The sequence below is a fragment of the Lagopus muta genome, chromosome 16 (assembly GCF_023343835.1).
Source record: "Lagopus muta isolate bLagMut1 chromosome 16, bLagMut1 primary, whole genome shotgun sequence".
Taxonomy (NCBI): Eukaryota; Metazoa; Chordata; class Aves; order Galliformes; family Phasianidae; genus Lagopus; species Lagopus muta.
The window spans coordinates 6,391,034-6,418,090 of NC_064448.1; the positions used below are offsets into that span (position 1 = coordinate 6,391,034).

Below are 27,057 nucleotides of genomic sequence, written 5' to 3' on the forward strand. Positions count from 1 at the left end.
TCTCCACCTCCTCTGAAGCGTGACAAATACACACACTAATTGTATTAGCGCTGGCTGCAGCTCTCGCTCTCCCTGTGCTCGTTATTGGCACCACTTTCTCCTTCATGTGTGGCGTTCAGAAGTCCAGAGCTTAACAAAAGAAACTGCATGCTGCTATGATAGACTGGATTAACATTTAATCAAGCAAAGAGAACAAACTGCCATATGAAATAGGCTGAACGAAAAACATTCTTTAAAGGAAGTTAAGAAGCACTTTTTCTTTAGTGACTGAAGAAGTCTGACTTTGCTTTCAATGCAGGATATACCATTTGTATTTCTCGATTTGTAAAGGTCTTAATATCTGCATTCCTTGCCTGAATATAAACTGCTTTGACTCCCACCTGTTGAGCTATCCTTCATCGTGTCAGATGTAGCAATTCAATAACTTTACAAGTCAAAGGTCAGATTGCCTTTGAAAAAAAGTAATTCGGAGCTAAAATTAAAGTTATTATCTTCAAACTGAGGCAGCACTGGGCTGCTTCTTGCTGTATTTCCAGGAGCGGAAATGGCTCCATTCAGAGATAAAGCAGAGAGCAAGACTGATATCTTCCCCCTCAGATCTGACTTCCCCCTGCAAATTTTTAATTACATTTGAGAGCTTTTGTTTGAAATCTCCAGGAGTTAGGAATTTTTCAGCAATGCGTGTCTCTCTGCTTGTTGCACTCACTGAGCACACATATCTATGACTGGAGTGCTGCTACCTGCGCTCAGTGGAAAGAAGACTCAATGAGACAGAGGATCCTCACCTGCCTGCAGTGAGCCAGCACAGCGCCAGGATGGGGCTGAGCTATGGGAGGTGGGCAGTGCCTGGGTACATGGCCATTATCCTGTATATTGCCACGAGTTTTCTCTCTGCACAGCCTTTTAACAGTTCTTTGTGGTCACATATCTGTATCCTTTCACAAAACACTGCTCTTCTTCTTTGGTCTGTGTCTACTGCAGCAGAGGGACGAGAGATGCTTGAGACAGAGCGTTGTATCTAAGCTCAGCTCAATGGGAGCTCTTCCTCATTAGAGATTGTTCCTCATTAGAGACCACTCCCAGAAGAAGAAGTTAAAGGAAATGGACTCAACGGGGCAGTCTGTCCACTGGAAAACTCACTGTACCTCCAAGGGAGATCAGATACTGCCTTCCTTAAGTCCTCCTCTCCCCATCCCTCTAACCCTACTCCTTGTGCTCATCCCACATCCTCAAGCCACAGAACCACGCTTTCTGGTTCTGGAGTCATTCTTCAGATGAGAAAACAGGGCTCATTTGTGCAAGGCACAGCGTGAGTGTACCGCAGCTCTCAGCAGATCAGGTGTGCCCAGTGGGTGCTTTGGGAGAAGAAGGATGGATGGGATGGAAAGCAGATGCATGTGAATGCTCCTTCATTGTGAATGGCAGTGGGCGAGGCACAAAAGATGATGACTGCCCTCAGTCAGGCACAGACATCACCTAGAGCTGGAAAAACCAGTACTGGAAAGGGCAGGGACTTCCACCATGCACCAACCAAAGAGTGGGCTCCATATTCCTTAACAAATACTGTTTGAAAGTCTGACAATTGTTGCTATCATATTCTGCAGCAGCCACCACAGGTCTCTGCGGTTTTTCCACTGACAGTCTGCCGTGTAAACATGGCTGTTGGCATACAAATGATTCAGTATCATGATTATTGATTACACTGGAGGCTGGTGGTATCTGAAGGTAGTTAGTCAAAGTCAACACAGTGAATTGTGTTAAATATGAGTATTACTTATGCACTAATACTACTAATACAAATATACATTATCAATCAGTGACAGAGACTCTAAGCAATGAGCATACAATGTCATGACTAATTTGTATGCTGTTAATTGTGATTAAAAGTGCAAATTAGGGCGTTGTGACACAAATGGCTGGCATTACTCACTAGAACTGAGTTAAAAATATTGGAATTAGCTCCTGCATCCCTGAATTTTGACTCATCTCTTTTGTCTGCTTGCACTGCAAATAACTCCTTCTCAGACTGCAACTAACCTGTCCTGCTCCAGCCATCCCAGACATGATGTCATGGGTCTCATTCTGAAGGCACACACTGGTGTCTGGGACTGGCTGAGGACTTGCTTCTGAGTTTCTCCACAATGCACATTACTTGCATACCAGAAGCAGTGATGACTTACTGACGTGACAATGTTGTTGATGGCTTTTACACACAAAATGCAAAGTGCGTTGGAAAACAAAATGCTGATTTACTATCCCTAGGACTAGCCAACTGCAGCTTGATGTGAAACTGCTGTCTGGATCAGGAAAGCCATTTGGAGTCACTAGTTCTGTCACCAGTGAAAAAAGGGCTTTGGGAGTGCAGTTACTTAAGGTGGCTGCATGCAGAGTCTTAGTGGGCAGCAATAACCATGAAGGGCTGCCTGCAGGAGATGCAGAGACAACCAGAACCCAGCACAGATGGTAGCAGAAGGGGTTGGGCTGGGGCTCACACCGGGAGCATGCCGTGAAGCTGTGCTCCCTCACATGCAGCGCCAGCACACCTTCCTGACCATGTTTACAGCTGGCATTGCATCTGGGATGTCTGCAAGGTCCCTAGAGAGCTTGTGCATTGCTTTGTAGTGCAGAGGAGAAAACAGCTGAGGCCCACATAGGGCTGAACTCGTGGCCACTGGCACTGCAGCCCTGCTGTGGAGTCACCTGGCAGACATGACGAGCCCCAGAGGTACAGCCATCCCTGCATGCATCACACAGAGCATGTCCTGAGAAGCTCATGAAAAACTATAGGGAAGTTCTGCTATAGAACTAATGAGAAAGCATCCATTTCACCTTAGGGAAAAGGTAGGTTCCATCAGATGAATGTCTTGCTAAGCATGGGGAGAATTAAAATAGTATTTAAAAAATGGTCATCCCAAAGCAAAACAGATAATAAGAAAAAACGTGTTATGAATGTAGGAGTTAATGAAAAAGAACTCTTCAGCTGTAGGCTCACAAACACTTGCAATTTTTTTTTTTTCTTTTTTTATAATTAGATTTTAGGTCACCTGGAAATGAATGCAGCAAGAACAACACTCAGCAGTAACAGAGGCACCGAGCAGACGTTCAGCTCGGGAGTGCAGAATGCTGGGCTCCCCTGGCTCTGGGCACTGCAGTCCCACTGCTGGCCTTGTGCAACCTGGGGTCAGGCTCAGAGCATCCAACAGAGCTCAGGAAAACCCCATAGCAGGTGTCAAACCAACACAAAGATGGTCAGCCCTGAGTCCCTGCTTTCTGGCGCTCAGTATGAGTTCCAGGTCTGCTTTTGCCTTTCACTGAGTGGCTGGGCTGTCTGAAATGGTGAACATTCACTGTCTTCACCAAAACTGGAACAGCCAAAGCTCAGAGCTGGATATTCATTCTGGAGGCTGGCCCTATATTTCCAGCTTCCATGATGGTCCATTCCTACTCTATGAACTCTGTACCAGTGTTCTGATCACTGCTTTGAAGATGATGTATTTATAAACGCTTTGTAAGGGATTATTAAATGAACAATTGATGATTCAATAAATCATCAATCAATTTCTACTGAGGCTAAGGGATCTAAACATTGTTTACAGCCGTGACCGAAATGATCTCTATCATCTTCCATTGTTCTGCTAAAAAGATTTTCTATCACTCACTATTCTTGTCTGTAAGCTTTCATAACATATTTATCAGCAATCCACTCTCCATAACCTGTATGTTCCTGTAACCTTCAGAGAGTGAATCTTTTACTCATGCTTGGAGCTGCCAGATCAAGGTTTCTGTAAAGAACAGGAGGGCTGGAATTCCAGTGGTGTGCACCATTCACAGAGGTGACAATTCAGTCTGCTGAGTTCCCTGAAACCCTCAGGTTAATTTTGTTATTAGGGCACTGCACAAGTTTTTACTGCAAGGAAATCTTTTTCAGCACATTTTTTGACTTAGAGTGTCCATTACTAGACATCATACAGACTCCATCTAAAGCATTTATGTGTGCATAGTTTTACCAACTACATCATTTTATAATAATCCGGCACCGCTGAAACAATATCAACAATGATGAGATGACACACGCAGTATCATCTCAAATATTCCTTTTCCAAAATGATTTCCCTTCATATTTTCACAGGCACAACAAACAAAATAATTGTTCATGTTCACAGAGGATAAAATAACTTCCCTTCAGACTCCCCTTCACCCAGGAGAAATCTTTTTCCACCCAGCTGAAGAGGCAATCTATTTCTTTGTCCTCTCACCCCAGTCCCAAAGGTGTGTCAACATGGTTAACTGGACACCTGATAAAGCTGACACAATGTGTGTCTCTGACGGAGCAGTTGGGGATGGTGTCAGTGCAAGTGACCCATATTTCATCACTGACATCACAGCATCCCTGGGAAGGGCTGTTACGATGCCCACAGATGTGGCTACTGCTGATATAAAGCAATCCATGAAACGACCTATTACAGCCTCTCTGGGAGACAACTAAAGCATAGATGCAGAAAGCATTTGAAATTTTGCAGAGCCATCATGTGAGGTGCAACACTTTTTTAAAGCAATTTGCGGGGCCGTGTCCTCTGTGCAATTACACCATGTAATATACAGGCTGTGATTTATATCACAACATAACGACCAATTACACTCAAAGCATATTGCAGGTAGAGCATTTTAAGAACTAGGGTAGTGAAAGGCAGCACTTTTGAGAGTAATTAATCTTAATTAATTCCCTCGTATTTAATATTAGCCTATCTGCATATTTAAAAACCTATCTGACACACCCCCATCATACTGCCTGAACATCTCCTAGTAATTTAAAATGAAAAATGACGATGCCAATTATTGCATGTTTAGCTGCAGTAATGATTCCTAAATTAGCAGTTTCCCAAGACATGCTAATGTTGCGGATGGTTTCGCACGGTTTTGAGGGGTTCAGTCCGCAGATAAATCTGCATGGATTTAATAAGCAGTGTGCAGTTGCACCACTATAAAGAAATGGGTGGCTCTGTGCTGGAAAAGGACACTGGTTTAATGCTGCTTTGCACTGGCATGGCTGGTAGAGCCTGCAAACCTAGATAATCCCCAACTGTCTTTTTTCCCCTTGGCGTATCGTGCTCACATGGTAGGAAGCTCTTTCCTCTCTGTCCATTGGGCGGGTCACATACATCCTCCCCGACACAGGGTCAATGCTGAAGACTTCCATTGGCGGCTGGTCGGCTCCCACTCCGGTGATGCTGTACCTGATATGGATCTCTTTGTCCTTATCGGAACGAATCTGGATGGAATAACAAAGGCAACCGTCAATAAGCTTTGGACAAAAGCCATATGGATGTTTAAACAACTTTAAAGATCTGAGCCTGGAATCTGCATAAATGTAAAACCGCTGTCAATTTTGACAAGGAACTCGAGCTGTATGCCGAAGATTTGGGAAAAAGCCAGGAAAAGTTTCTTCCACATATTTTGTTATTTTTTCTCCTCTTTTATTCATGATGATCCTCTAGGAATCATTGAAATTCTGACTTTTTGCCTTAGAAGTGGGAGAATATATATGCATAAAAAATGCCGTTTACTTGCTATTGAAACCATAAGCTCCTGAAAGTGCCCAGATTGTTCAGTTACAGCCAACACCTCACAGCTATTCACCACTTTCAGAAATACTTCCTGCTGTCCCTTCCATCCTGTTCTCAGTCCATGTAACTGTGCACACAAACGTTCCCACGACATTCATAGAGCCAAACTCCTTGTTCCTGCCTTGTCCAGCCCTGCAGGATGGAGGAGGGAGGCTGGGAATGCCTGGTAGGACGTTATCATTTGCCCATTTGCCTATTTGTTGAGGAAAGGTGCGTCTGGCACATTGCTTTTGAAACTCCTTCCCTCCCATACCTTGAGAAGCATATAACAAATCAAATACAGCATGATGAATTACACATACCTTGGATATAGAGACAAGAAAATAAAAAAGCGAGGTTAATATGTTGTCCTAGCAACCCTGACTATCTCTTTAAGCTGAAATTTAATTTTCTGATCAATTGCTGAAAGAAGTTCTTGCAACACCATGACTATTCCTGAAACAAAGTGCAAGGTACAAATAAATTACCACCCCCCGCACCATCACAAACCATGCTGGCAGCATAAGGCAGTGCATCTTTTTCCTCAAACAGGCCTATGAATACAACAAAGTAGTGAGAAAGTAATGGAAATCTTGTGAGTGAGTGCATGTCAGCATCTCCGCTCTGGCAGCTGCCTTGAGGGGGCTCAGCAGGGGACAGGAGGCCCCAGAGTGGGAAGCAGAGGTGCCTTCCCCAGCAGCAAGGGGTTGGGATGTGCCATGGGTTGCTCTTGCACTCCTTCCCCACATCACCCATCGCTATTTCCTCCTCTCCTGACACAGCGTGCTGGACGTTGGTGCAGAAGACACCAGATCGCCAACAAGCATCTCCAAGCATCTCCTTTGATGCCTTTGTCCCGATCGTTACCAAGTTTGTACACTCTTTTCTTCGCACTGCCTCCACTGAGCAGTCTGCTGCTGCCAACAGCTAATGATGTCAGTTATTGCTCGGCACCGTGAGGATTGATTCGTGCTGCACCCACACTGCTGGAGCTGAAGGTCAGGGAATACAGACAGTTTCATCTGTCTTTCTCTACAGGATTCACTGCTTCTTTAGGCTATTAGCACCAAGAAAAACTGATAGGGCTTGCACTGGTGTCATCACTTACAACAGGTACTGGGGACACAGAGAAAGTGCCCTCGTGCCTCACGCCGCCGTTTATGCAGGTCTGTGTGTGCCCAGTGGGTATTTGTAATAGGGACCCAAGCAGTCAGGCAGGAATCCAATTTTCATTAGCAAATCCATGGGTGAAGAAGAGTATATTAAACCTAAGCTTTGCTTGCACAACTGTGGTTTTAATGACGGCAAATGGCCCCTCAGCTCAGTAACTGAAGTCTGCAGTGCCCATTTTTAGAAGCTCAGCTCTCACCCCGTCATGTAGGCAGGGCTGGAAATGGGATTTATGTGAATGTCTGTGCAAATGAATAACTCAAGTCAGGAGGTCAGGCTCAAGGTAAGTGAAAACGTAGGAAGCCACGTTTGTGGCTTTGAGTCAGTGTGGGGTTTCCATCTCTGAAATTAAGAAGAAAGAACAGAAAAAGGTAACTCAGGCCACATAGCTGTGTGCTCATCACCATCAGTGTACCTGCATCAGGGTGTCTGCACGTTTGCTGCCTCTTTGCTCACTGAAACACAGAAGCCAGGAGGGGCTCCTCAGGCACAGACCCAACCCCAATTCAGCTCAGCTACAGCCATGACTAGAGCACAAGCACCAAACACCAAACCAGCCTCCCTTCAAGAACTGAAATGGAAGCAATTTTAACCTGAATCACAGAAGAGGGGCATCTGCCAGTTCTTCATGGACGTTTTTATGCTCTATTTCCTGTTGCATACAGTACCCCGATCCCACTGTGATAGAAGCATTAGAAATGCATAGAGAGAGACAGAAACATGGAAAAAGAGGCTGGATTTAAATATTTAGTGCTAAAGGCACTATATTTTATTTTCAGGAAACACAGATAAACAGAAGCTCTCTAAGAAAGCTATGTACAGTTTAATAAAGTGCATGCTATAGGATGTCCTTGCAGCACTTTATTAGCATTAATAGGGTCTAAGCTGTCTGTATGTAAATCACTGCAGATCTGTGAGATGAAATATATCATAAGACCCACACAACTTACTCAATTATGCTATGACAAAATCCATGAGATGATTATACTGTATTGAGCAAAACAAAGACAGGGAAATACATTGCAAATATTCAGCAATGACTCATTATTCGTTGCTAATTGCCAACATACTACAATGGTTTGCCTTTTACCTGCGCTTAGCTCCACTTCCATTAAGAGTACAAGGATGTGAAGTGTTCAGAGAATATGTACAAGCAGCGCTTGCCATGGAAAGTTGCAAAGACCACTGACAATGAAGCATAGCACATATTACTACCAGGGAGATATTCATCGCAAAAAGGCACGCTCTTATATTGGAACATGTAATTTCAGTGCTTTTAATGAGATTAAAAGAAAAAAAAAAAAAAAGGAATTTTTTAACAGTAATCCTGTAACATTTTGACCAAAAGTTTCATTTGCATAATTCCCAGGGTGCAATTTAGTAAATCTTGTTGAGAAGTTAAGAACATTATCTGAATACAATGTAAGGTTTACTTCTTTTGTTGGAACCGTTACTGAAGCAGTTTACCATAATAATAATGATAATAATGATAATAATGATAATAATAATAATAATAATAATAAATCTCTATTCCCAAGGAATTCACTAGGTCAGGAGAAAAAAAATTACTGGCTGGGGGAATTTACAAGCTCAGGAGAGAGTTGCTTTTTCATTCATTTATGCTTGGGAAGTGAGAAGATGGTAACATATCCATATTATAACACTCCGACTGCAGAACACACACATGAATTTTATTCATTTATGTTTCATTTTATAATGCAGTCAGTAGCTATGCGGGTTTCTGGGTTATAAAGCAGATGGCAGAAGGATGGTTTTCCTTTGCTGTAGTTACATGTTTTTTGCTCAGGGAACCCTGAGTGCTTCGAAGTCCAGCACCAGGCATGGCACAACGCTGCATCTCCTGATGGGAGCAGGATGAATGAAGATGCTTGGTGAATGTCATCAAGAAATTTGCTTGTAAAGCTGCTTTTACTCTCTAAAAGAGCCCTTTGGGATGGAGCTCAGATTAGGTTGCTACACTGGTGAGGGAAAATGCCCCAAACAGAAAGGCAGTTTATGGTGGATGATGCAATCTCCTGATCTTACTGCATCTCAGGAGCACAGGTGAGACTTTCCATGCAAGAACCTTGGGATGAAGAGAGCACACCTACGCTGATGGATACAGACAGATCACTTGTACCCACAGCCTCAGAGCTGAATGGCCACGCATGGGCTATAGCATCTGAGCTCCCAGACTGATTTCCCAGCCAAAATTGAGGCCAGGGGCAGTGGTCAAAGCTTGCAACTCGGAAACAGAATGCCAGGACTCTGACAGAGCTCTCACTTCTACAGAGTAATCCCAGAAACAGGAGAAATCAGCATAATTTCACAGATGGGTATTTTCCACTAGAGGTTTAGATATAATAACTAATGTGTGTGAAAATGAACATTGTAGATCTTGAGATAAGACAGAGCTAAGCCTTTCAGAACTGGCTTTCTGCTTTGTAGCAATGTCACATTTAGATGGGCTTGAAAAGCTGCCAGCTTGTGACACAGGATTGCATCCCTCCTTTGCAGATAGAATCTTAAGGTTTGTGCATCTCTGCCAGGATTTAACATGGAGCTCAACTGTTTTCACAAGTTTTACTGGCAAGCACAATTTCCACTGAGGAGCTCCTCAGAGGTACCAGATTTTATCCCTCTGTTTGGCTCCTGCTGATCTGTAGCCGCCCTGTGCTCCAGCACTTGCCACCCCTCACTGCAGGGTGCAGAATGCACAAACCTTCTGAGTGACAGGGAGAACTGCAAAGAATGAGGGGCACTGAGAGCTGCACGGTCAGCATGTTGGAGGGCTCCAGGGAGTCTGTAAATTGCTCGGGTTTTGGAGCATGACACTGACAAGAAAAGTGAGAGAGAAAAGTGGCACAGCAGAGGTTGCTTAGAGTAAGAATGGGGATATCAGGTTGGGTACTGGGAAAAATTTCTTTTCAGGGAGGTGGAGAGGTCACCATGCCTGGAAATGTTCAGGAATCATGGAGATTGGCACGAGAGATGTGGGCAGTGGGCATGATGGGCTGGATGGGGCTTGGGGATCTTAGAGGTCTTTTCCAATGTCCATGATTCTTTGATTCCATGATTCTATGCCTGGAGGGCTAGGAAAGTGGACATGTAGGGAAATGCTGAACAAGGGAGGATTCTGAGCCTACAGAGAGGGCAGCGCCAACAGCACTCCTGGATGTAACAAGCTACATTTAAAGGATAGGAACAATCTTGTATTTATTCCTCTCTTCTGGACACCCACAACCTTTCTACAGTTCTCAAGCCACTGCCAGTGGCAGGTTGGGACCAAATTTAAGTAAAACAGCAAAAGCAAGAGCTTGCATGCAACTGCAGTGAAGAGGATGTATTGTAAGTACACAAAGCAACCTTAGATGGGCATCATTTTTCACAGCCTCCGGCAACAAGCAAACTAACCTACTTATATGCTCCCCACACCTAGAAACACACAACTGTCTTGGAGTTTTAAGACCTATGAGTTAACTGGGCAGCACATGATCAAGTGTGGATTAGTAAAATCAAACCTGATGTTGGCATTTTTATTGTACCATAGCAAGAACCAAGCTACAGTCTAAATACACTGCTCAAGTAAATCTGAAGATATATCACCCAGCCATTTCCACGTAAGAGCAGGGACCCAGGACATTGCTGCTTGCTTCTCCTCTCAGTTTATGGGAATTAACACTCGGCCTCCTGAATATTTACTTACTAAACAGTCAAGCCCCACACAGAAGTACGTTGGTGACCTGCAATGCCTTCTGGTGTATATACAGGCATTCAAATTACACAGTGCACTCACTAGGTCCCTTGTTAAATCACCAGTGGGTTCCACTGAGCTGTGCACGGTCTGGGATCTGCCTGTCACCCAGTGATGGTATATGTCTGCAGCTGGGAATGTGTCTAGAGAACTACAGCAGATTATACAATCTGTGGCATTTCCACCTCCAGAGCAGGCGAAAAAGTAAATTTCCTTTAAAGTTCTTCAAGTGGCTCTATAGAGATATTGTGTTAAGGATATCCTTTAAAAAGACTTCATTTCCCAAATCTCCCATAAAATACTATGCAACATTTGCATTGACATGATCCGGGGAGACTTGGGCCTGATTTTTTTGTTTTATAAAATCCATTATAATTATTAATGACCACATAAAATAATGTAAATGATAAGCAACGAGTGCCTTTTATTATTAAGCTCTTAGCTATTTTCCCCATTAAGAAAACCAAATTAAAATAATTGAAAACTATAATCTGTCATGCATTCAAAATGCTCCATAGAAATTCAGACAGGCAAACATATTCAACGTCTTTAAATGAGCACACTTAAGAGTCAGTCTAAGCATTCCAGGATTGGCTCATTAATTTTAGTGGAAATATTTTAATTCAGCTACTCTTACTGCTTATTGAAATCTCTGCTAAGGACTGACTTATTTATTTTTAACCGAATCTGCAATATGTTTAAGAGTCATTTGTATAAAAGTTCTTAACTCTTATTTCACAGTTGTTTCAAAAGTCAGATAGATCTTAGATACACCCAAATAGACACATCTCTACCCCTGCTTTTTCCAAAGAAATTACTGCATATTGCTTACTGAACCACATTTGGTTTCAATGAATACATGCAAGAGTAAAATGGACAGGGAAAAATCAAGATAGATTTGGAGACCCAACCAGATCGAAGTAATAATTAACTCCTGTCTCCTTTTACCAGACCTGCCAATGATCCCAAGTCTCCTGCTAGAAAGATAAAAAAGACAACTAAAGTTTCTCTGAAATGTCTTCAGAGAAAACCATCTATTCTGCACCTTGCAAAGAGGATGGCATGATAAGAGCAGTTACATGTTGGAATAAGAAGAATACTTCCATTTACTGCGGCACTGGGCTCAATAGCAGCCTGCAAGTCTGTATCCACTGCCAGACAGAACTACTCTCAATTGAACTACATTTCCCCTGCTGGCACTATTTGCAAACAAGGTTAGGTAGGAAGAGAAATCTATTGGCAAAGAAAGAAAGGATGGAAATGCCGGACACATTTACAACTGTGGGTTTCTCCCTTCCCTCAGCTGGAGCTGGTTCCATCTCACATACAGCTTTCTAAAAACACTGTATCTGATCTAACATAGCCAAAGGAACAGCACAGCAAAACAACTGCAGAAGAAAATGCATCCTCTTATCCTGAACACAGCATACATCAAATTTCCTGGAATAAGTAGTTTTCTGTCTCCTTAAGTCACAGGGACAGAACCAAGGACTACGTTTAGACTCAGTGCCCACATTTTCCATGGTTGAAACGCACAGGGATAAATGCTGTTCTACAGGAGCTCTGATCAGCAGTTAGCTACCATCATTATTGTTATCCAGGAGATTAAGTTTTTTCCTCTGCTTTTATAGAATATGAATCCAAAGCCAAACTACAAAATCCAAGCTACAAACTACTTGTTTTGTTTTAATGGCTGGATGTCTTTCATGTCAGCCTCTATTTTCCTCCAGTGAAAACTTGCACAAAATGACTGATAATGTATTTATTTTGATGATAAAACAGACTAAGACTAGTATGTCAAATATATTAAAGCTTCCATAGAACTGAGAATTATAGAATGGCTTAGGTTGGAAGGGACCTCGAATATAATCCAGTTCCAACTCCCTGCCATGGGCAGAGTTGCCACCCGTCAGAACAAGCTGCCTGGCCTGGTATTCAGTGCCTCCAGGGATAAGACACCCACAGCTCCTCTGGGCTTGTTCAGCCTTTCCCTTCAATTGCTGATGTATCTGATGACGCAGCCTGCATTAGAGAAAGAAATGAAGCTACAGAATGAGGGCTGCACTCCCCCCACATGACCTCATGAGTGCTTGGCGATGTCAGGGCACCAATTGCTCGGCTGCAGAGAGCTTCCAGCAGGTTCTCTGGCTGGCAGGAGGCTGCCTCTATCCAAGGGCTGCTGGCCAGGGCAGCAGCTCCCTTCAGACTGACTATGTCCATGTGGATGTGTTCCTCCAGGGCTCTCCCTATGCCCATCATAGCCTTGATAATCTTTGCTCGCTCTCTCACTCTCTCTCTCTTTCCCCTTTCAAGGTTTTTGAATTGTTTTTCTTCTGGATTTGGAGGAAGACCAAGCAGATGGAGAACAGGAGAATATAAATTTGGCTCAATAAGGAGACTGGAATGCAGGAAAGCAGAATTTCTGCCCATGTTGCTAACCAGTAACTATGTGTGACCCCGAACAGGAGCATGGGATTAAAATGAAATTGTCTGACTCCCAGTCCAATTGAAAAATACCATTACTCTGCTTGGGATAAAATCAGAACAGCAATCCTTTTGCCTAGGAAGCCGTACTTCGCATGTGATCAGATGAGACACCACAAACAGAGAATATGTGATATGCAGAACTGCAATGGGGCTCTGGATCTGCAGCATCAAAGCTTTGCTTTCACACGCTGCAAGTGCAAAGAATTCATTCTAGTGTGAGTTGCCTGGATGCTGTGGGACTGAGATCTGCAGGATTTCTGTAACCCTGCAGATGGGCCAAGGCTTCTGAGCAGTGACTTGGGACTGGCAGCAGCTACAACAAGGCCAGCACTGCCAGCTCTCCATCTTTACCAGTGAAAACTCAGTAAATTGCAATTTGTTGCATGGTCTTCATGATTAAATAATTAAGCAATTTTCATTACTTGCTATTATGAAGGTCAAGAAGCTAATGTCCGTATCAGGAGCTAGCCAATGCTAATGGATCATCCATATCTAATGATAACTGACAGGGCAGGGTAATTTCCAAAGCAACAAGTCCTTTCCTTCGGGCTCTTTGCAGCCAGCTCTGTTTTTAAGCACTTCTCTATAGCAATGCTTCAGTGCAGCGAGGTGAGCGAGAGGGAAGAGGAGATTGCTACAGATTAGCAGAATGCTGCCACATGACCGAGGGCTTATCACTGCCAGAATAGTGATAGCAGGAGCAACAAAACCTGTTTTTACTAGTCCTTCTCTTATCTCACCTACAAGAGAGCAGATTCTTCAGTGTTGTGACTGAAGGCGTCCCAGCGGAGCTGTACGCACCACTATCTGGCAATTTCTGGCCCCAAAGAACTGAAGCCAGTTCATACTGCACGAGATGCAAGTGGCTGATACCAAATATCTGGGATTGGAAGCAGATGTTACAAGCCCTCCTCTGCTGTCGAGGATGCTCTATGACAAAGGTCAAAGCAAATACCTCTGGGAATTCTGCTTATCCCTATAATGGAAGATTCGTGTCACAAAAGAGAAGATTGTCCTATGGAACTGATTCATGAAGAGCACAGTTACCCTAACACGCATGGTACCATCCTGTGGCTGACGCTGCTGTTGCCTGCCATGTCTGTCCCTAAATGGTCAAGGGAAACAAATCACAGCAGCAGGACTTTGTTCCAATTTCTTTTTAAATGATGTCTACCCCTGTGCCTTATACAGCATCGCCACAAAGGCAACCTGGCAGAGAGAATCCAGCACCCTTCAGGGTAAAGCTGGGCAGTAGGCAGAGTGCTCAGCTGAGAAGACAAACAAGAGTAGCAAATACTGACCTTCCCAGGAGTAACCTGATCACTGAACTAATGATTGAAGCCCTCAGCTAGTATAAATCAGTGCAGACTCACTGGCTTCAAGCAGAAGCATGCTAATTTATTTCAGCTGTGAACCTGGTCCATGACATTTAAAAATTAAGCTGCGCAGCAGAAGAACAAGGGAAAAATGGTCTTTGCACAATCTCACACAGCAATTTAACACAAGCAGCGTTCCTCTTGGTAGGGCACAGGAAAAAAGCATTGATTGGGGAACAAATGCACTTGTGTCCTCATGAAAAGAGTTTTTCCCAGACTCAAGGGATATAATTGGTCTTAGTATGACCTTTGCTTCTGTAATGAGCGCTGGCTTTCCCCCTCTGATTAGTTTTTCTGACCTTATATAAGCATGCACTGAATTTACATTCTGCACAGCACCTACAGATATCACTGATCACGGAGAAGCAGTGCTGTGGCATGATTGTGAATGCTGCTCTCAGCATAAAATTAAGCTTTTAGACCTGTCTGCAAATAGCTAACAATAGGAAGCCACAATAAAACCCTCTAGTGTGTATATTTTGGTGAACAAAATCTGCTGAGGCTCATTTTGTGACACTACTTTGGGACGCTCGCAGAGCAGGATTTAAAGCTCTGCAGTTTTCAGAGTCTTTCTAATAAGTTTAATTATAGGAACAGCAAACCCATTGGTTTGTTCTGCGGGGCAGATTACTCCACACAGTGTATACAGAAGGTATTTCAGTGGTCAGTAAATGGACCCATCAAAGCTGAGGAGGCTGAAAATGAATTTCTTCCCATGTACTACTACTGCAGGTTTAATCTGTCATTTATTCTGCACTGAATGAAGCCAGTGTGAGGTGATCCTGGTCCTAAAACTCTTATTCTCATATGTTAGTGATGCTTGGATGAAATGCCAGGTCTTCCAGACCCTTTTCCTCGTTGCCAACTTCTGTCCAAAGGTGGATGTACATTGCATCCCAGCATGGGCATCCTTAAGCTCAAACAGCCATTTCCACAAATCTGCTTCATTCAATAGGGATGGGAGCTTGCCATCAAGAAAATTTCAGGCCGAGCTGAACTCTGCACACTCGGAACGTTTTCACAGCGCTGAATTTTTGGCAAACATTCCTCTTTCATTAAATGCACTTCCGTGAGGGTGAGAGCTGAGCCCCCTGCTTACTTTGACTTGAATTCATGTTAGCCTTCTCCATGTAATTTATTGACGCGCTCCCTGTCCACGTGCTTTTAATGCACAGGGCAGACAGGGCTGCTCGAGGACACGGCGCCGCGCGGAGCTTTTATGAGAAGCCCTGCCGCCAGCTCTGAATGGCACGGAGCCTTCCTCCATCTTCTTGCCTTCTACGGCACATTCTGCATTTCTGAAATTAACCCCCAAAGCCAGCAACAGTGCTCACCAGTGCTTGGCAGTCTTTTTAACTGCAGATATTCCAGCAGACGTACTGAATTTGTGTATTTTTTTTTTTTTGCAGTGTTATTAATTGATAATTTAATTTCTGATCTGGCGAATTACATGCAATTCCTTCGCCATCAGTTAAATGACAAGTTTAGAGCAGAAAAGTTTAGGTAAGCAGATTGTCAGTGCTTATGGCTGTAAGACATAATTATGTACAGCCAACTGTGTAACGCGCTTGAAAAAATTATAAGCCTAGGCACAGAAATTAAAATTATTTCAAGATGAAGTTGTACAAATACAGCTGCAAAAAGCTGCAAAATCCTATTAATGTATTCCAACTGTAGTGGGTAATGCAGTGGGGTTCCAATCCCCAGCGCCATGCCAAAGGAAGTTTAACTACAACACAACAAATCAAAGGACGGATGCTTACCTCCAAACATGGCTCCAGAAAACTATTTCAGCTATTATTTATGTACTCATAAACTTCTGGGCATCAGCTGGTAACTTGGCACGATGACTCCCCAGCACGACAGGGCAAACATTAAACGCTAAATTACCATATGTCAGCTTAGGGTAGTTAATAATTCTACCACATCTTGGACAACTTGAAGGCTTTTCTGAAACTGCTGTCAAATTGAATCTTTCCTTCGATCAATAAAGCAGCACAATGAAATATGCTATTTGTGGTGTCTGAAAGAATAGATTAGCAAACTGCAGTAAATGCAGCTGGCAGGGACTAACTCCATTTCTTAACCAGAGACCCCAAGCGTGAGCATGAGTGCTCCCAGTGGTTCCATCAACGTGCCCCACACGAAGAAGCAGCACATGGCTGCACGTCATCTCGGTATTTCTCTGCTTTGTGCACTGCTGGTGTGGCAGCAGCTCCCCCTGAATGGCTCCACAGCTGCATGTTACCCACGGATCTCACAGGCTGCCATTAATTACGGGAACAATGTTTGTTCCACGCTGTTGGCTCTATCAATCTCAGCCTGAAGAGTAAAACAGAATGATTGCAAGCACAGAGAACTGGTCCGACCTTCCGTTTGTTTTCCAAGCTGTATAATAGAGATATCTCTGGCAATACAGAAGAGGCCCAGCAGTAATCTCTGGCAACAGCCAGATAAGGTAGAAATTCACTTGGAGGGGTACCACGAACCCCAAATCACATTTCTGTTGCTGCCTTTAGTCGAGTGTAGATACAACTAATACAGTGCTACAGTAAAACTGGTTGGAAGAAAATGTTTGTGCATCGGGCAGCACCAATAGCACACCTCAAGAAATGCAGCAGTGACAAGCTAGGGCCCAACATTCAGCACAGTTGTCCTCCTGTCAAAGCATCTTTAACAAAAATCAAATTATTTTGAGGGTTCACTATGTTTCTCACTATGAACCTTCAGAAAATCTGTCCCTGGCTTCCCATAGGGCTGCCACAGGTCTCTTGTAGCCTCTGAGTCTGATAAATGAGCTCTGAAAGGGGTTTTTACTTGACACAAGCTGAAAGCAAAGGCACAAATGTTGTAAACAATTTCCCTGCACAGCACCCAGCCTGGTCCTCCCTCATGAAACTGTTCCAGTTTCTTATTTAAAAAAATAAATAAATTAATAAAAATAAGAGCTCCTACAGCATTTCTGCATTTCCTTGTGCTCTTTGGTCAGTTTGCTACATTCACTATTGTGGCTGATGTTCAGTTCAATTTTAAGCCATAATTATGTCTTGCAGACCTTATAGAGCTACCCCATACAGGATATGACTCTTCTTTAAGCCCTGTGGGGAGCTGCTAAGAGTACGAGTGAACCTGAAACCTGATGGTCCCCAGCAGATATTGACTAAGCACATGGTCACAACTCCTTGACACTATTACCCTTCCGTGCAAAAAATAGATTTTGAAATCAACAGCAGAAAGTAAAGGAGAACCATTTCTTGTAGAACACTTCTTGAGCATTTTGAGGTTTTAAATCCAAGTCATTCCATCTGGTTCTCCTTTGCAGCTGGATGCAGACACAGGAGTTGTTCTCAGGTTGCAGGACCCCGAGGAAGGGAGGTGAACATTGCTGGTGGCAGGAAATTGCCATCATAACACTTCCAATTTAAAGAAGTCACTAATAGGGCAGGGAATAGGTCCTGTGGGAAATGGGAGGGCTGGAAGCAATCCACCAGTGCAAAAACTGTGAACTGCTGACTTCCAGCATTTAATTGGGTTAGAATTACAGGTGGTCATCATCTATCAGTTCCATACATACTCAAAAGGTGGAAGAGGAACTGATTATTACTACTTCATGGCATATATTTTTTCTTTCAGAGGAAATTGAAAGAAAACACTCTGTCACATCCCAAAATCATGCAGCTGCTCTGTAAGCTGTGCCTTGCTCTTCAATCCAACGTAAATCAGCATAGCTTCAGCGGCTTTGCACCGACTGGCAGGCTGACCCAGTATTTTGGTGGTGATTAGAGTGAGATATCTCTTCGTGTCTATTTCTTGGAGAGCTCAAAGTTGGCTCTTGTGCTTTTCAGAAGCTGGATGTATGCAGGGAAAGATGTTTTTTCAAACTCTAAATCTTCAGGGCTTTTTTTTTTTCGCTATTTTTTTTTTCTCCTTCTTTTTAATAAGAAGCAGAAGGAAGATTTCCTGACCCTCTGAACTATCCTTGGGTTTGAATACGCGATATGGTAAACAGAAGAAGAAAGCTCTAATGTGAAACTTCTTAAACTGCCGAGAATGAAGGACAGCAAATGGGATGCAAGCCAAGGAACATGACAATTAGCACAGAGAAAGTTTTCAGGGTTTATTCCATCAGTCAGCACTTAAGGAGGCTTTGAAGGGGAAAAAGCATCCTTTTATACATTAATCCACCACTTCTGCACTTTCCCCCTCTTCCATGGATTTAGTGCTTAGCTGCTAAATATCTATATGCAGAACTTTATTAAGAGGAGTTGGTTTATTTTCTGAAAGATCCCCATCCATTGGTTTATAGAGAGAAAAAGGTAAAACCATTTTGACCACTGCAACATCCTGAGTTTTGGGATGACAAAAGCTAGCATTCGTAGCAATGCGTCACTGTTCACCATCTTACTGAAGAGTCAGACTGTGCTACCATGACAAAGGAACTCAGCAAAAGGAATGAGAGAATCGCCCACACTTCACCCCCTTCCCGTCCTGTCTTGGCAGACTTCATGTCTGAAGAGGCACCTTACTGTTCCAAGATAAAATATTTTCTTCTTTCTTGAAAAAGAAAAAGTTCTCTCAAGCAAGAAGTTGGGCAACAGCAGGGGACAATGTCATGCCAGTATTAATTAGCAAATTCCAAATGAATCATAGTTTGTGCTTAGCGGGGTATGCTTGAAAAGCATGTGAACTTTTCAAATGCTGTGTTGCGCATAATGCTTGCAGCTTTTATTTTATCTTTTATTTTTAATAAGACTAACAAATAAAGAGATGCTTTAGAGGGGCATCTTATTCATCCTCTCCATGGCCCCATTCCAAGGCATTTGTGTTCTTGCACATCTCCTTATGCAGAGGATGCTGCCCTCTTAGCTCATCCCGTCTGGTTCAAGGCCACTACTGGGGTGGCTGCATTTCCCTCTAATTAAGCAGTGCCATGTGTGGTTGTCCACACTATGCCCCCAACCTCCTGGCAGGGGATGCTCTGTGACAGGCAATGCTTGTCATTTCTGCAGCTCTTTGATTCCGGGTTCCCGGGACTCCAGCATTTGCCTTCCCCACAGAGGAATGGAGCTCCCACCGCCTGCTTCTCCTGAGCCAGAGCTCCCACTGCTCAGCAGGATGGGGCTTTCATGCACCCTGATCCCCACTGCTGCATGGAAGACAGAGCTGAGTACCAGCTGCATATGGCAGCAACCACAGTGACAGGCTCTGATCTTAATTTCAGGATTATTTAGGTTGTGATTGAGCTGGGGCACCTGCCTGTGCAAAGCTCATCAATTCTCTTTGATTTGGAAGACTCTGCATCTGTGTCAGACTGTGAACTTCAATTTCAATGCAGAGCTTCATTGCTGTTTTTCCTCTCTTTCACTTCTATATTGAGTTTAAAAGACACGGAAGTCGAGAAAAGAAATTTGTACAATCTACGAAATGCCAGCATTTCAGCTCCTACCTTCAGGGTGATTGTAGATGAACAGAGGAAGCATGGGCTGATGGTCTGAGCTGAGCTGCCCCGCTGGTCAGCTGGGTGGACAGTACATGGCCAGACCACGCCACAGTTAAGCAGGACCAGCTGGTAGCTCAGTTTCATGGGAAGACTATCTTATTATCCCTGAAGGGTATTAGGGTGGTTGAGCATTGGGATGGGCTGCCTGGGGTAGTGGTGGAGCCCCCATCTCTGCAGGTATTTAAAGCTAAGTGTGGACATGGCCCTAAGGCACATGTTTTAGTGATGGGACTCAGTGGATCAGATTGATGGTTGGACTGGATGAGCTTTACGGTCTTTTCCAATCGATGACACTGCCACAGAAGACCAACGCTCCCTTTCATAGGTGAAGCACTTTTGAGGTGGGTGGAGGAAAGGAAAGAGATGGTAACATTTAATGGATAATGGTTTAACTCCCCAAAATATCCCACAACAAAGCATGATTATTTTTCTTCCAGGTGTTTATATTTCTTAAACTGTCTACAGAAAGAGTGCTTTTACAAACCACTACCAACCCTGCTTGTCTGTCTGCTGGAAAGAGGAAGTAAAAAAGGGAAAACAAAGAGAATAGAGTCCCCTCCCCATTCCTGCATCCAGGATAACCCTGCTGCTTGCAGAAAACCGGCTGTGGAAGGATTCAGCCACTCACACTGAGCTCTCACAGCACAGGTTTCATTTAACTCAAACCTGTCCACTATGATTTTAGCAAGAATGATGAGAACTGAGAGATTCACTTCTTCTGCATTGCCCCAGCAAACAGAAACAACTGCGCACAGAAATGCTGGGAGCTATTGCTACCTAAAGAACAACTACAAGGTCCACCGGGATCCAGAATGCTCAGAGCTATTTTAATCAAATTACTATAGATTAGGGACAAACTAGAGTCTATTGAAGTTAATGGACAGATTTCTATCGACTTCAAAGGACTCAGGAAGAGCTGTAATACGGAAAACAAGCAAGTATCAAAATGAAGGAAATGCATTTTTTGTCTAACCCTAATTGCATGAGATGAAAGATCTGTTTCAGCAGAAACTATTCAAAAAATATTCTGAGACAAACATCAAACATCTCAAACAGTCAAAATCCAGCAAAGCAAGCAGCAAATAAGAAACAGTCTGTTAACAAGTGTGGTCAGATGTGGGTATCAGAGCCCTACAAACAGAAGCTGTAACTCTACTGACCGCCACAGAAGACCTTTATGAACTTAGATAGAAAAAATAAGCAACCAACAAAAATTGTTCCCAATTTTGTGCATATACTGATGGTATACATGAACTTAGTTTTACTTTCCACTCAAGATCATTTTCTTTGAGAAAAACAAAATTATACTCTTATTTTTTCCTCAAAAGATGCTAGTGTTTAACTCTTGGCCACAGATACATCATTAGCCAATGTGTCTTCAAAAGACCTCATCATCTTCTCTGATGGATGAAGGTGAAATCATGACACAACTGATTTCTTTAAACTAGCTTCTCTCTCATTACTTAACACATTTTGTTGTCTTTAAAGCTATATATTCACTGACAGCTAGATATCTGTTAAACCCCACAAATCTGAAGGCCTAAGAGGTATAAAAGAAACTTCTTTTTGAGTTTTATAAGGAAAAAAAATCAGGCCTTAAGATTGGGGATTGTGATTTTACTGACCTTCACAATATTAAGTTCTTCTCAGTGATGGTCTAATTAAGTACTGAGTCTACGGAGGACAGAAACTTTTTTCCCATTAAAGAAGTTAGATTGAGAAAGCACTTTGAAGAGCTTGTAGGGACCAGAAGCATCAAATTGTCCTCAACTCCAGAATTATACTTCCTCAGCTTTCACTCATTCAAGACGTTTAGCAGGTAAACAGATAAATCCCACTTCAAGTTTTCTGTGCTGTACTCAAGTTTCAGCAGAGGCTGTACTGGCTTTTTTGATCGTGCAATAGTTGAACAAAAATGAGGCAGCAGTCAAAGGAAAAAAATCCTAGGTTAAAATGCTCCATTCTATCCATTTAACTTTTCAATCAATGCTCAATGGGGACTTTTTGTTCAAAGCGTATCAGAGTAAGTACCAGAATCTGCCCATTCATACACATTTTTAACGTTTGGACAAAAATCCCAGCACCACCATCACCATCAGAAGCAAGCTCACAGCCAGCAAACACCAGGCATCCAGAGCCCCTGCTGCTGGGTCTTCTGTAGGTAAAGCTGTCCTTTGTACAAAGCCTTTGAGGAACACAAATGGAAAGCACAGCAGTGAAGGCTGGCAGCTCTCGTGCCAGCTACGCACAACATCAGGACAGATGCCATTTGTCCCTCTCCTCCATGCAGCTCTGGCGGAGCGGCCACCTCAGTGGTCACCTCCGAGTGTGCAGCGGCAGCGTTGGCCAAACCGCAGTGCTTCAGATAATCATGACTGGGATTGAAAAGTATGGTTCAAATATCTCTTAATGTCCTATTATCTGTGGATCACTGACAGGGTTGATTATAACGGTTTGACACGACTCCAAAGGAGCTGTTACGGTCTATTGTATCAATAGGTACCTAGGGAGCCTTTAATCCAGATACATGTGTAATAATAGCATACCAAAAACATTTTTTTTTCTTAAAAGTTGCTGTTGCTGAAGCAGTAGAAAGAAGCAAAAGTAACGTACACTGCAAAAAGAAAAGCCGTCATTTTTTTTCACATGACAAGAACACAAAAAATCTAAAACGCAAGATTATTTCCCCTTTTAGTTGTAATATAAAAACGATCCAAAATGTTTATGCCAGGAGACAATTTGGAATGGCTTGTTTTCCTGCTGAGCTATAATCTTGGTCAGCAGGAACGCGACTGATGTGACTCAAACTGTACTGCTGCTGTTCTGTGAAGGCAAGAAGGGGTGAGCTGTCATGATTCTTAAATTAACAGAAATGTTTTCTGTGTGATGTGTGAAAGTACGAAAATAAGCATGGGGGAAAACTGTTTGTTTCCCTTGGAAACTGGTAGATGGTTTTGATTAAAAAAAGTCTACTTCCGTGTAGGGTTCTCCTGAGGTTCCTGGATACTGCATGAGCAGCAGGGTGTGAGAGGCCCATACAGAGATGCTGTTTTACGAACAGAATGGAAAGAAGACCTAGAATAGGCAATTATCACTTTTCAAGTTATAAGCTCTCATCTTAGTTTATTTTTTTCCAAAGCAGGTGCCTTCAAAACACTTATTTGTTCAGGGAGGTCTACGAGTTGCCATACAACCAGTACACAGAGGCATTCAAATTTGAATTCCTGGAAAATGCTGTTAAAATGATTTGCTTAAAAAGAACTGTGTTTACAAGACAGGAGTTAGAAGACCTTTTGGAAACGTTTGATTGCTTATTCTTTAAAAAATATCCTTTTGCAGGTAACGAGATAGCTTTCAAAAAAGGGTATAAGGTACAAAAGCAACAACTCTCTGATGAGAACGATGACTGTTCAACCCTATTCCAATTTAGTCCTGACAGAAACACATTCACAAGGAGTTTTTCAACAGAATAAATATATTCATTATGCTAGCTATTAAATCCTCACTTGTGCAAGGGTCTTAATGCTTCCACTGGCAGTTGTGACAGAAAAACATCAATACCTCCTGAGAATGTTAATGAAAAACTCCTGACTGCATAACTGTATATGTGTGATTTGTAGCACTTTGGTCCCTGGATCTTCAGGGAAAGAAGGCTGGGTCAAAGCCACCCAAGGAGAAACCAACACTTCACAGTGTGTTTCCAAACATTATTTAAATAAAGACTTCTGCTCGAGTTATTAATGCCTTTAATATGGATTCTCATCTCCTCTTTTTATTGCTTTGTGTGTCTTTCTGGTTATTTAGAGAGTTCTGAGAAGAGCTGGTCAGCACTTCAGGGCTCCCACTGCTCAGAAGCGACAGATGCTGACCGTAAAGTTAAAGCCAACACACACAAATCCCAACAACCCAGAAACCTTTCTTCTTCTCTCAGGGGGGCAGAAGCGGGAAGGGGGGAGGAAGCCAAACACATCAATACCTCCCTGTCCTGCTCCTCCAACTTCCTATTAGAGAACAGCACTAATTCCTGCACTGAGTTAATTCAGAACATGGGAGCACCAGGTTTCCACAACTATTAAGAGCTGTATTGTCTGGACCAAACACGCTGTGCCATCATTGCTCAGAGAGCTGTGAGAGGAGCTCAGGAGAATATCTCACATCCTCATAAGATGAAGCTGGGGGAGCCTGAGCAGTGTGTGCCTTTTTTCCCTCACACAGCACTGCCCTTTTCTTGGGGCAACAGCTGGCCTTGACACCCGTGTGTTTGATGGTGCGGTTGTCACACACATGGGAAAAGGGTCACGGTTTCCAAATCATCTGGTGGAGTAATGGGAGGAGACAGCTCCCCGGCAGTGAGAGCCAGCGCATCTCAGCACTCTGACATTGCGTCCAGGCACCGGCACAGGCACAAGAAAACCAGACAGCTCCCATGCCCCTCAACATCTGGTCATCTCCATCCGTCGGCGGTGGTGGCAGATTGTGCCAAAAGCATCTGGGCTGCTTGCTTGTTTGATTCATCTTCCACGTCTCAGTTTTGAAGTAATTCGAAGCACAGATCAGCTGGTGAATTTTTTGTGACCATGAAAGCTGGACCATTAAGCACAGGACAGATACAGTATGAAGGTAAAAATCTTCAGTCCTGCCTTCTAATACACACACTATTCTAGTTTCAGGCTCCCTCAGTAACAAGTTCTTATCCTGACGTGCCAAATGTTTATGTAATGTTTTTCACATTAATAACACAGCAAGAAAATAAAGAGCCAGATAGTTCATGCTCATCAGCAAATTATCTGCTAGGCATACAAGGGTAGCAAGAGACCTGACCAACTGGAGTCTGAAATCTGATCCCAGGGGACGCTTTAGATTATTGCCCTACAGGATGCCCAAGTTTTTATCTAATGTAGTGGCTTTCCTAATATTAAAATGCTACTAATGAATTTTATGGTTGGATGAAAGAACTTTTATATAGTCACTTGCAACTAGATTAAGTGTATCAAGATGTTTTCTTTGATATTGTCATGTCAGTTTATATCAAGTGACTCTTCCATGCTTTCATGTCTGGTAATTCCCAAGAAATTCATGACTACAATCTAAAATAAATGTGTGACTTTCAATTCAGTAAGAGCTGAATGATAGGAATTTTAAATTGCTGGGATAAAACTGCTAGCTACTTCATAACACTCATGCTGCTTCCAGATTTAATACCTGCCTTTTCAAACACTATCACTTAATATGTCAGTAGGGAATAACATTGCTTTATTTTATTTTCCTTTCCAAGGATCGTGAACCATTTTCTCTAACAGAAATGTACCAATTACCCACATGCCAATTGTCCCAGCCACGCTCTGATCTTGCAGCGTGGACGTTCAGTTCAGAAGCGCACAAAGGTTTCTGATGCTACAAAAGAAACACTGTGGGCTAAATTCAGGACTGATGTAAGCAGGCAAATTTCTGCTGACATCAAGGGATCTGCGCTGCTGAACGCTGGTTCTGAATTTCGCCCTCTGCCCTAAGAATGTGACAAATGCAGATGGAAGTCGGAACAAAACCTTTCATGCGACAAATACCTAATTTAAGGAATTAGCAGAGCAAAGCCATAAAAAGGAGGTTAGAAACAAGAGGCTATATTGTTGCACTCACACCGCCATAGAGAAGTCGTGTCGTACCTCTGCCAGGAGGGGCACTCGAGGATGAGGAATTGCCACTGGGGCCAGGGGAGCGGTGTGGATGCTTCTCCATGGCCTCCTGGGATTGCTTGGCAGGATGAGTGCAGCAGGAAAAAGGGAGCCAGCCTGAAGGGAAGGCCTTGGTGAGGGAAACATCAGGGGTCAGGTGTGCACGGTGACACAGCTTGGCTGCTCTGCATGGAGCACTTGATGCAATGCCTACAGGGCACAGGAGCCAGCGCCAAAATGGGAAGCTGTGGATCTCAGCCTGCCCTCACTAATTGGTCCTGCTGAGAATTTGGGTATATTAGCCAGGGCACAGTGCCATACTAATGAAGCTGTACCGCTCCTGGGCAGCTTGGAAAGGCACTGCCCTGTGCTTGCAGACCTCCAGGCTGCCCTCAGCCATCTCCTCCCAGTGCCATCCTGCCGACATACCTGCGGCTATGCCACACCTGCTGCTGATGGAGCAGGCACTGATCAGGTAAATGAGCTTGATAGATCTGCAGCTGTACTCCCTGACTTTGCCCTAGTGCTACTGAGGTACTGTACATTTTGCAGCCTCCCCTGGAAGAGACAGCATTGCGCTCTGACTCTGAGCACTGGCAAAGCTGGGAACTGTGTCAGGTCACTGCCAATTTCTTTCTGTAAATGAACTGTCCCACTGTTTCAACACTGGGTGCAGTGATTTATTTAGAGTGTATCTGCATGTACATTATCTGTGCAGTTCTCAGCAACGCTTGGTAGATCTTATTCTGCATTGATTGGGACATGCTGGGAGACATGCCAAACATAGTTAGCAGAGAATATCAAATTCTACTTGGAAGCATTTAACCTGAATTCTCAGTGCCTTTCAGCAACAAATACTCACCTGTCCTGCCCTTTTGAGAACTATTAATGAAGCTCCAGTATAGGAATTTGTCGTTCTATCACTGATGCAGATCATGAACACAAGTGCCATTTCCATCAGGGACTGATGATTTTACTGTTACATCCTAAGCACTGGAGGAAAGAATCTCAGCCCAAAGAAGCAAACAGAGTTTTGTAGATTTCAAACCTATTTGAGATTTTCAGGTTTTCAAGCAAAAAAGGTTTCAATTCTGAGAACTGAGCACTGCATTATATTCCTCAAGGGCAAGAAATGATGGAGTCCTCAAACTGAGGGGTACTGTAAAAGTTTTGAGCTCTTGCTCTAGGATGGTGTCCTTTATCTGGCTGCCCATTCCTATAACCTCTGTAAGGACAGGTATTGCTCCTCCATAACAGTTGGTTCAACAAGGAGAAAGCTTCAAACAGAAAACAGCAGGCTTATTTGAAAAACAGGGAGAAAACCATATCACACTAGAATTATTCCCCCGTTTTCCAAATATTCAGCAACATGACTGAGCTGATGGTGAGTTTGTGAACATCTCTCCAAAACAACACATTACTGACCACTGGAATAGCTCTTACTGAGAGTATATCTCACACCATTTGTAAGGCTGCTACAATGTTAAGCTTATGG

General features: G+C 43.3%; 1 protein-coding gene across 3 annotated transcripts in view; it reads right to left on the minus strand.

Annotated features, from left to right (window-relative positions):
- Positions 1–27,057, minus strand: part of CDH4 (cadherin 4) — a 413,145-nt gene that overhangs the window by 83,400 nt on the left and 302,688 nt on the right. For all 3 annotated transcript variants that reach the window (XM_048962903.1, XM_048962902.1, XM_048962904.1), the window contains one exon: positions 5,114–5,269. In XM_048962903.1, coding sequence (XP_048818860.1) covers positions 5,114–5,269 — 156 coding nt within the window. The remainder of the gene's footprint in view (positions 1–5,113; positions 5,270–27,057) is intronic.